This window comes from Callithrix jacchus, chromosome 22 (assembly GCF_049354715.1).
Source record: "Callithrix jacchus isolate 240 chromosome 22, calJac240_pri, whole genome shotgun sequence".
Lineage (NCBI taxonomy): Eukaryota > Metazoa > Chordata > Mammalia > Primates > Cebidae > Callithrix > Callithrix jacchus.
In genome coordinates, this window is record NC_133523.1 from 43,828,837 (window position 1) to 43,839,872 (window position 11,036).

General features: G+C 48.3%; 1 protein-coding gene across 2 annotated transcripts; it reads right to left on the reverse strand.

Moving 5' to 3' along the window:
* Positions 1 to 499: 499 nt before the first annotated feature.
* Positions 500 to 10,629, reverse strand: IZUMO2 (IZUMO family member 2). Of its 2 annotated transcripts, XM_002762394.6 has the most exons (7): positions 10,395 to 10,629; positions 10,176 to 10,250; positions 6,660 to 6,746; positions 6,401 to 6,421; positions 5,441 to 5,521; positions 2,954 to 3,080; positions 500 to 622 (listed from the first exon to the last, which is right to left on the reverse strand). In XM_002762394.6, the coding sequence occupies exons 1-7, from the start codon at positions 10,624 to 10,626 to the stop codon at positions 580 to 582; spliced, it is 666 nt and encodes a 221-aa protein (XP_002762440.1). In that variant the 5' UTR covers positions 10,627 to 10,629; the 3' UTR covers positions 500 to 579. The 2 variants fall into 2 exon arrangements, with proteins under 2 accessions (XP_002762440.1, XP_035142484.1); XM_035286593.3 differs by lacking the exon at positions 10,176 to 10,250.
* Between the last annotated feature and the right edge of the window lie 407 nt (positions 10,630 to 11,036).

The following is an 11,036-nucleotide window of genomic DNA, read 5'->3' on the forward strand; positions in this document are numbered from 1 at the left end:
TATTTGGGAGGATTAGGAAGGAGAATCGCATGAACCCAGGAGGCAGAGGTTGCAGTGAGCTGAGATCACGCCACTGCACTCCAGCCTGGGCGACAGAGCAGGACTCTGTCTCAAAACAAAAACAAAAAACAAAAATACAAGAAAAGAAAAAAGAGAAGAATATCCGAATCTAGTATTCAGGTGCACAGAGGGTGAAGAATTGTAGTTCAGATAGAGAAGAAACCCTGTGCCTTCCACATCGACCTCTGCTCTTTCTCTGTTTAACCATCCTCGAGGCTTGCATTGACTCATGTCCTTTCGGATGCATTTCCTTCCTAGAGGAGAAATGGTTGTCCCTTCAGACCCTTACATGTGTTGTCCATCCTTTTTGAAGATCCAAGTCACTTCTACCTTGAATTAGGATAATGTCCGTCTACAGATGAGTGGGATCTAGTCCCAGCTTTTGAGGAAAACCCAGTCAGGTAGAGAAACAGAGCCAACTGGGGGGAGGGTACCCAGAAAACGGAGAGAGACATTGATGATTGTCATCAATTTTATTAAATGTATTTTTCTTTCTCAGTACAAACCCCAAACACCGTCCTACTGCAGCAGGAGTTTTCGGTTTTGCCTGTATGTACAAGCCCTGTATGTACAGAGAGAAAAAGCCTGTAGGTTACAATGATCATTTCAGGCTCCTCCAGATCAGGGGACCCATAACTTCCCCACCCCCCATAACTTCCCTCCAATCTTTGGCCTGATTTGGCTCATCAAGTGACATCGTGGGTGTCTGGGCAGATTTTCAGGGTTCTCTGCCAATAGGAGTTGGTGAGGAGAGGGGATAGAAAAGTTGGGACCAGGGGTGATGGTAAAATGTGGGAACAGAAAGAGTCTAAAAAGACAAGAGGAGACACAGGCAAAATGGAGAGAGAGAAGGTAGAGACAGGGAGGAAGCAGGGTAGAGTGGGTTTTGCTGTGTCCCCCACACCAAAGATATACCCAAGTCCCAACTCCCTGTACCTGGGAACATGACCTTAATTGGAAACATGGTTTTTCCAGATGTAATTAAGGTGATAAGAGATTTAGGATGGGCCCTACATCTAAAGACAGGTGTCCTTAGAAGAGAAAGGAGAGGGAGATTTGAGATGGACACACAGGAAACCAAGCCACGTAAAGAGAGATGTAGGGATTAGAAGGAAGCCAAGGAATGCCAAGCACTGCCAGCAGCCGCCAGCAGCTAGGACACAGGCATGGGGTGGTTTCACTCTCAGAGGCTCTGGAAGAAACCAACCCTGCCCACCCCTAATTTCACACTTCTGCCTTCAGAACCCAGAGAATGCACTGCTTTTGTTTTAAGTCACTCAATTAGTGGTGATGTTACAGCAGCAATAGGAAGTGAATACACAGGGCGATAGACAAGTGAGGAGAGAGTCAGGGTTGGAAGAGAGCTGGCCCGCACGGAGCACTCCCCATGTGCTAAATGCTACTAAGAGCGTTCACTGGCTGGGCGAGGTGGCTCCCTCGTGTAATTTCAGCACTTTGGGAGGACTAGGTGGGTGGATCACCTGAGGTCAGGAGTTCGAGACCAGCCTGGCCATCATGGCGAAACCCTGTCTCTACTGAAAATACAAAAATTAGCTGGGCGTTGTGGTGGGCACCTGTATTTCCAGCTACTCAGGAGGCTGAGGCAGGAGAATCATTTGAACCTGGGAGGCGGAGGTTGCAGTGAGTGAAGGTTGCAAGATCATGTCACTCACTCCAGCCTGGGTGACAGAGCAAGACTCTGTCTCAAGGAAAAAAAAAAAAAAAAAAAAGAGCTTTCACTGATTCAGTGCTCACCACACCCCCCAGAGGGAGGTGCTGGCATTACCCCCTTTTTGCATAGGGAGAAACTGAGGCATCAGGGAAAGGAGGTTAATGGGGCACTTGGAGGAGGCCGAGAGAGAGATAGAAATTGAGGTGGAAAGGGGAAGAGAGGGGCTGGGGAAGGAGTTCAGGGTGGGGCATAAGCAGAAAGAGGCAGGGAGATATGCTAAGAGGGGGAGAGGAAGATGTGGGCCACTTCTTCCTTAGGCGCAGGGCCTGGAGTCCATGGAAATATTTTCACTATCTTTGAAAGCCAGAAGAAGATAAATGAATATAACAACAGTAATTATGATGATGAATAGAGCATAATGAGGCCCAGGAGGCTGAGGCAGGAGAATCGCTGGAACCCGGGAGGTGGAAGTTGCAGTGAGCCGAGATCATGCCACTGCACTCCAGCCTGGGTGACAGAATGAGACTCCATCACCCAGGCTGGAGTGAAAAAAAAAAAAAAAAAAAAGGCTGGGCGTGGTGGCTTATGCCTATAATCCCAGCACTTTGGGAGGCCGAGGTGGGTGGATCACGAGTTCAAGAGATCGAGACCATCCTGGTCAACAAGGTGAAACCCTGTCTCTACTAAAAATACAAAAATTAGCTGCGCATGGTGGTGCGCGCCTGTAGTCCCAGCTACTCGGGAGGCTGAGGCAGGAGAATTGCTTGAACCCAGGAGACAGAGGTTGCGGTGAGCCAAGATCGCACCATTGCACTCCCCCCTGGGTAACAAGAGCGAAACTCCGTCTCAAAAAAAATAAAAAGAACACAGTGAGTGAGGCCACCTTGGATGGTATGTGTCTTTCTACTGATGCATCCACAAAATTAAGAAGAGGCCCACAAAGGCACAAGTGCTGAGGACCCGGGGACGGTGTAATGTGGCCCAGAGGTGGAGAAAAGGGAAATTGAGAAAGAGACAGAAATACAGGTGAGAGAAAGGTATGGGGGGGCGGGGGCGGGAGGGAGAAGAGGGAAGAGAGAGACAGAGAGAGAGAAAGAGAGACAGAGACTAAAATGACTGAAGAGATTTCCAAAGTACACAGTGACCCATCCTGGGAGTCGCCATTTTTGAGGGGCCCAGTGGGTCACATGGGGGACTGAGGAGAAGGCAAGGATGACTCACGAGACCACGATGACCACGAAGAAAAAGAGAGCCAGAGACACAGAAATGAGGGTGCCCAACAGAGCTTGGTTCCTCGGGTGTTTGCCATCCGTCTGGTACTGCAGGGCCACGCGGGGTTGTCTGTCGACTGCAGCGGGTGGGGAAACAGCCCCGACCTCCAAGTCACCGCCCCTCCTTAGCCTTGCATCCACCCCACCTGTTTAGCTAGAGATGCTGCTAAAACATCCTTCAATAACCAGGACAGCCCCTGCCTGAAACAAATAATAGTCCATCCTGCTCCAAATCTCCACAGTGCCGAGGTTGAGAAACCCAGTCTAACCCCGGGCACCAGGAAAACGTGGGCTCCATGAGTGCAGGAACTACACCTGTCTCCCATTCCACTGTTGCTCAGTTTGGGGCATTGTAGGGCACTCAAAATATTTGTTGTCCCTAAATACCAGCTAAAGGAAGCAAACAGGCAAATCCAAAAGTGGGACACTCTCTAGGACACACTCCCTTCTTTTTCAATGCCAATGTCATGGAGGAAAATAAAAAAAACTGATAAGAGAAACTGTTCTAGGCTGGGTGCAGCAGCTCATGCCTGTAATCCCAGCACTTTGGGAGGCCGAGGTGGGCAAGTCACTTGAGCCCAGGAGTTTGAGACTAACATGGCAAGACCCAGTCTCTAAAAAAAAAACAAAAACAAATAAAAAAAACACTGCTCTAGATTTTAAAAAGAAGTGAAAACCCTAACAATTGAATGATATAAGAAGTCCTTTCATTGGACCCTGCCTGGTTTGAACAAATCAACTGTGAAAAATATTCTGGGGACAATTATGGAAGTTGACAGTGGGACCTGGAATTATTTGACATTGAGGAATCATTACGAGGTTTGATGGGTGTGGAAACGACATCGTGGCTACTTGGGAAAATGTCACTATTTTTAGAGGTGCATGGTGTCTGTGGCTGTGATTTCTTTTAAGATACTGTGGCAAATAATAAAATAGGCAAAGTAAATATGAAAGAATGTTCATCATTAACGTAATTTGGGCCGGGCGCGGTGGCTCACACCTGTAATCCCAGCACATTGGGAGGCCGAGGTGGATGGATCACAAGGTCAGGAGTTCAAGACCAGCCTGGCCAAGATGATGAAACCCTGTTCTACTAAAAATACAAAAGTTAGCTGGGCATGGTGGTGAGTGCCTGTAATCCTAGCTACTTGGGAGGCTGAGACAGAAGAATCGCTTTAATCTGGGAGGTGGAGGTTGCAGTGAACTGAGATCATGCCATTGTGCTCCAGCCTGGGTGACAGAGCCAGACTCCATCTCAAAAACAAGAACAAAAACACCCATAATTTGATAGTAAGTGCTGCTTTTGAGATTATGATCAGAGAGGCCTGTATGAGGAAGTGACCTTTGAGACCCGAATGAAGTGAGGGAGTGACAAGAACAGTGTGACACAGAGACAGAACAGCATGTGAAAAGATCCAGCATGACTATTCAATCTGGATAGATATATGTAGGTTCATTGCGCTATTTTTTCTGCTATGATAATATATTTTTTTAAGCTGGGCATGGTGGCTCACACCTGTAATCCCAGCACTTTGGGAGGCCAAGGTGGGCAGACCACGAGGTCTGGAGTCTCGAGACCAGCCTGGCTGACATAGTGAAACCCCGTCTCTACTAAAAATACAAAAATTAGCCAGGTGCAGTGGCGGGCACCTATAATCCCAGCTACTTGGGAGACTGAGGCAGGAGAATCGCTTGAACCCGGGAGGTGGAGGTTGCAGTGAGCCGAGATTGCACCACTGCATACACCAGCCTGGGTGGCAGAGCAAGACTCTGCCTCAGAAAAGAAAAACAGAAACAAAAACAAAAGTTAGCCGGACGTCGTGGTGTGCACCTGTAGTCCAGCTTCTTGGGAGGCTCAAGCAGGGGAATCACTTGAACCTGGGTGGCGGAGGTTGCAGTGAGCCAAGATGGCGCCATTGCACTCCAGCCTGGGTGAGACTCTGTCTCAAAAAAAAAAAAAAAAAAAAAAAAAAAAAATATATATATATATATATATATGCACACACACACATATGTTTTATGTATATATATATTTATATATATTATATATGTGTGTATATATTATATGTGTTTATATATATTTATATTTATTTTTATATACTTTTTTTTTAGGTTTCTGAATGAATGAATGAATGAGTGAATTCAGCATATTCTTCCAAATTCCCAGGTACAGCAACGGCTAAGAATAAAATGTTCTTCTAGCATCTGCCATTGGTTCTAGGGGCATTCTAAAGTTCCAGAGGAGTCTTTCTATGTAACAGATGGAGGAAAGTGAATTTCAGAATACAGAAGCAACTTCTGGGTCACACTCTAAGCAAATGGTAAGGGCAGGATTCGAGGCTGCATGTAGGAGCCTGGAAACCTGTATCTAGTGGGTCATGGCCGTCTTAACCACTTGCATGCCTGTCCCATGTCTTCCCCCACTCCAGAAGCTTACCAAAGCAGTACTTTTCGTGGATACACTTGGGACTGATCCTCTGGCAATGTAAACAGTCCAACACCTCTTCTTTTAGCAAGCCTAGGCAAGGGGAACGGGAGCAGTAAGGACAGATAACAGAGGACCGGCAAGGGTGGGAAGGAAGAAGAGAACGAGGAGTTGCGGTTCCTTGGCTCACCTAAATTTCATAGGTCCCACTGCACAGCAGAGGAACTGAGCAAAATGCACAGACAGTTCACTTACAAAATAATTTTTATATAATCATTGAAGAGTTAAATTCAGTTGCAGTCGTTCAGTAGATTAAACGTCCTGCTGTGAACATTTAATTAAACATTTAAAAATTCTGAGTTTGCACTTTCCTAATTTGGAGCCTCCTTTGCAGATACTGGTGAGACGTCTCCTCTTTGGGTGCCTGGCCTCCTCCTTTACGGGTGTACACAGGAGGACTACATTTCCCAGGGTGCCTTTCAGTAAATCGAGACCATGTGACCTGGTCCTGGCCAATGGAAAGTGAGCGGAATCATGTGCCTCCCTTTCAGGCTTGGCTATAAAACTCCCAGGGTGATTCCCATTTGCTTTCCCGTTTGAAGCTTGCTTAGAAGCTGCCATGTGTGTGCAGCCTGGATCCCTGAGTCACCACATGGAAGTGCCACTCAACTTTCAATGGAATTCGGGTGAGAGAAAAATAAACCTTCGTTATGTTAAACCACTAAGATGTGAGGGTTACTTGTTAATACAACATAGCTTAGCTCATTGTGACTTACATACCTTCGAAATACTGTTTTGCTGGTAGTCGTTATTTTCACAAGCCTTAAAGAAGCACATCTCCCTATTACCATGGCTTTGGGGTGAGGGAACCACCAAATAGAGTAAAGAATGGTAGCAGGACTTGATTTGGGGAGACAGGGTGATGCGGGTTAGGAGAATAGAGAAGGAAGAGATAGACGGTCCAGAACTCACGGCAAATTTTGGCGTTGCAGGCTGCAAGATAAAAGAGCTGAGGTGAGTTAAATTGGGATGACAACTTGAAATTTATTTGGGAAGGGATCAGGAGATGGGGTAAGGGGTGAGGCTGGAAAGGAGAGAAGGGAAGATTCGGGAGAGATGAAGAAGGCTGAGCTATAGGGGAGGTGAAAGAGTTTGGGAGAAAAAGTGGGAAAAGGGGATCAAGAGATCAAGGGAGAAGGGGAGAGGGGATTGGTGGAGAGACATGCTGCACCTTTTAATTCATATGATCTTAAAACTTTCTTGAGTTCTTGGATCGCATTTGCCCTAAGGGTCACCAGCTCTTCCAGCAGAGGCTCATCTGCGGAGAGAAAGAGATCTCTGTGGGGTGGGAGGCACCCAGAAAGCCCACCCCGCTACCTGCAGCTTCCAGGAGAAGAGATGAGGAAGCTCCTCTTCATTTATAAGGGGCAACCAAGACCAGGATGACTAAGGGTCCACTGAGCAAATCAATGGCCAGGGAGATCCTGTATCAAGCTTCTGATTCACTGTGGGGCCTAGACAAAACCACCCTTCCTTGGCCTCACTTTCCTCATCTGGTAAATGGACTTGATCTCTCTTCCCTCCTTCTCCTCCTCCTCCTTCTCTTCTCCTTCCTTCCTTCTTTCTCCTCCTTCTTCTCTTTTCTTTCTTCAACGTGCAGTCTCACTGTGCACCCTCTACCTCCCAAGTTCAAGCGATTCTACTGCCTCAGCCTCCTGAGTAGCTGGGATTACAGGCACATGTCACTACGCCCAGTGAATTTTTTGTCTTTTTAGTAAAGATGGGGTTTCACCAACTCCTGATCTCAGGAGATCTTCTCACCTCAGCCTCCCAAAGTGCTGGGGTTATAGGCACGAGCCACCGTGCCTGGCCTCCTCTTTGTTTTGTGTCTACACTCACTCCTTCATGATTTCAATCCATATGGCTTTATATATTACCTAGACTTGCACTGTCCAGTGTGGTGGCCACTAGCCACACATGGTTACTGAAAGGTTGAAATGGGCTAGTCTGAATTGAGACATGCTATAGGTATAAAATGTACATTTTAAAGACGTGCAGACACCTGTAAAATATCTTGACAATTCCTATGTGGATTGCATATTGAAATGGTGCTTTTGATATATTGGGTTAACTAAAATATATTATCAAAATTAATTTCACCTGCTTCTGTTTACCATTTTATTTTTATTTTTATTTTTGAGACGGAGTTTCGCTCTTGTTACCCAGGCTGGAGTGCAATGGCGCTAACTCGGCTCACCGCAGCCTCCGCCTCCTGGGTTCAGGCAATTCTCTTGCCTCAGTCTCCTGAGTAGCTGGGATTACAGGCACACGCCACTGTGCCCAGCTAATTTTTTGTATTTTTAGTAGAGACGGGGTTTCACCTTGTTGACCAGGATGGGCTCGATCTCTTGACCTCGTGATCCGCCTGCTTCAGCCTCCCAAAGTGCTGGGATTACAGGTGTGAGCCACCACGCCCGGCCTGTTTACCTTTTTAAATATGTGGCTACTAGTTGTTTTTTTTTTTTTTTTTGAGACAGAATCACACTCTTGTCACCCAGGCTGGAGTGCAATGGTGCCATCTCTGCTCACTGCAACCTCTACCTCCTGGGTTCAAGCAATTCTCCTGCCTCAGCTTCCTGAGAAGCTGGGATTACAGGCGCTCGCTACCATGCCTGGCTAATTTTTGTATTTTTAGTAGAGACAGGATTTTACCATGTTGGACAGGCTAGTCCCAAACTCCTGACCTCAGGTGATCCAACCCCCTCAGCCTCCCAAAGTGCTGGCCTTACAGGAGTGAGCCACCGGTCCCAGCTGCTACTAGAAAATTTACAATTACGTATGTGACTCCTGTTTGTGGCTGACATCTGTTTCTATTGGATGGCACTGTTCTATATACTGATGCCGTCCGCCTTTATAGCACTAGCCCAGAGGGCTCACTGAGGGTGGGATTTGTATATGCAACTCTCCGGTCAGGATCTCCACGTGGATGTCTAAGAGGCATCTCAAACCCACTGAGGCCAATACTGAGCCCCCTTATTCTCCTCCAGACCTACTCCCAACCTCCCAGTCTACTCCATCTTAGTAAATGGATGTCACAATTCTAGTTGATCAGTTCAAAATCCTTGGTGCCATCCTTGAAGCCTTTCTTTTTCTTTTCGTTTTTGAAATGGAGTCTCGCTCTGTGGCCCAGGCTGGAATTACAGTGGCGTGATCTCAGCCTACTGCAAACTCAAGCAATTCTCTGGCCTCAGCCTCCCGAATAGCTGGGACTATAGGCACATGCCACCACGCCCAGCTAATTTTTGTATTTTTAGTAGAGATGGGGTTTCACCATGTTGGCCAGGCTGGTCTCAAATTCCTGGCCTGGTGATCCACTGGCCGGCCTCGGCTTCCCAAAGTGCTGGGATTACAGGCATGAGCCACTGCACCCGGCCGACATCTTTCTTTTTCTTATATCCCAGTGCCATGTATCAGCATGACTGGCAACAAATCCTATTTGTTGGTTCAATATTCAAAGCATCCATTCCCTGCCTTTAACTCCAATATCTCATCTTCCACAGAGACAGTGTCACCCCCTCACTCTGCTCTGGCCTCCTTGGATGTTCTGTGAATATGCCATGGTCCCATCTCCGGGATTCCGCCGGCTGTTCTTTGTGCCTGAACCCTTCTACCCACAGACCCCCTCATGGCTGCCTCCCTCCCCCTCACGTCTTTACTCACCTGCTCCTCTTTCAGGGACATCTTTCTTGGATGCCCTACCTCCAGCCGCAGTCCCCAGTCCCCACCCCTACTCACAGCACTCGCTATTCCGTGGTCCCCACTTTATTTTTGTTCTCCATAGCATTTCCCCCCATTTGCCTTATTGTGCAATAAAGCATGAACTGAGCAGGCCTGGGTTGTCCAAACCCTGCACATCCCCCCACGATAAAAAAAAACCATATATATATATATTTGGCTCTTGCCTGGCTTCTGGAAGGTAACCTCTGTGTCCTTGGAATATCCTGACTTAAGAGTTCTTGATTTGGCTGGGCACGGTGGCTCACACCTGTAATCCTAGCACTTTGGGAGGCTGAGGTGGGAGGATCACCTGAGGTCAGGAGTTTGAGACCAGCCTGGCCAACATGGTGAAACCCCGTCTCTACTAAAAATACAAAAATTAGCTGGGTGTGGTGGTGAGTGCCTGTAATCCCAGCTACTCAGGAGGCTGAGGCAGGAGAATTGCTTGAACCTGGGAGGCAGAGGCTGCGGTGAGCTGAGATCACGGCAGTACACTTCAGCCTGGGTGACAGAGTGAGACTCCATCTAAAAAAAAAAAAGTATATTGGTTTATGGCCAGGTGCAGTGGTTTACACCTGTAATCCCAGCACTTTGGTAGGCTGAGGCAGGAGGATTTATTGAGGCCAGGAGTTTGAGACCAGCCTGGGCAATATAATGAGACCCTGTCTCTACAAAAAATAAAAAATTAGAAAATTAGCCAGGTGTGGTGGCACACACCTGTGGTCCCAGCTACTCTGGAGGCTGAGGCCGGAGGATTGCTGGAGACTGGAGGTCGAGGCTGCAGTGAGCTGTGATGGTGACGCTGCACTCCAGCCAGGGCAACAGTGAGACCCCATCTCTTAAAAAAAAAAAAAAAAAAAAAAGGCTACATGACATGCATGTTTGTTCTTATTTTTATATTCAAGGGAAGTGGGGCCGAGCAGTGGAAAGGGGAGCGATGCTGGAGAAGGCGTCCCCTCCTCTCTCCTACCTTTCAGAGAGTTACCCATTAAGTCCTGCGTTTGGTTCTTGACAAAAGATGCCACAGGGTCCAGTTGATTCCTCTCTGGGGGAGAGGGCAGAGGACACTCCAGTGGGCCCTCAGAGAGCCAAGTGACCCCACCCCCTCCAGGCCTGGCCCCTCCCCTCTTGGGGCGTGGTCCCCAGCATCCCTCGCCCACCCCGCTGCCCGACTTCTCCCAGCACGCACCCAGTTTCCCCACAAACACATTCAGCGCGTAGTCCCGGAAGAAAGGCCCCTCCATGCCCAGCAGCACGGCCTCGGCGCGGGCCTGCAGCTGCTCCAACTGGAAGCGACTGGGGATGAGGGCGGAGTGCAGGTGACTCAGGGCCTCCAGCACCGAGGGGTCGCACTGCAGGCAGCCCCAGCCTCCGGGGGCCACCAGGCCCGAGAGCAGCAGCAGGGTCAAGGCCAGAGGCATGGCGGGGGCCCTTGTGACGTCACAGAGGGAGCCCTGTCAGCTCCGCCCCCCAGGTGAGGGCGTGGTCAGGAGGCTCAGGGAGCATCAGGGTGTTACAGGCACGTGTTTGCTGAGCACCTACTATGTGCCAGGCATGGTTCTAGGACCTAGAGAGAAAGAGTCAAGAAAAAACAGAAAGCATCTCCTCTACCCCTCTTGGAACTTACTAATTCCTCTTAAATTTATTCATTCAACACATATTGGATTTTTCGTTTTGAGACAGAGTCTTGCTCTGTCTCCCAGTCTGGAGTGCAGTGGTGTGATCCCGGGTCACTGAAAGCTCTACCGCCCAGGTTCAAGCTATTTTCGTGCCTCAGCCTACTGCGTAGCTGGGATTACAGGTGTGTGCCACCACATCTGGATAATTTGAG

What these genes read in the sequence shown, in the direction of transcription:
- IZUMO2 (XM_002762394.6), bottom strand. Translation starts at nt 10,626, where the DNA reads ATGCCTCTGGCCTTGACCCTGCTGCTGCTCTCGGGCCTGGTGGCCCCC. An exon ending in AAGATCATATGAATTAAAAG is followed by an intron (nt 6,422 to 6,659) that starts GTGCAGCATGTC and finishes TTTATCTTGCAG; the next exon opens with CCTGCAACGCCAAAATTTGC. An exon ending in CCACGAAAAGTACTGCTTTG is followed by an intron (nt 3,081 to 5,440) that starts GTAAGCTTCTGG and finishes CACCCGCTGCAG; the next exon opens with TCGACAGACAACCCCGCGTG.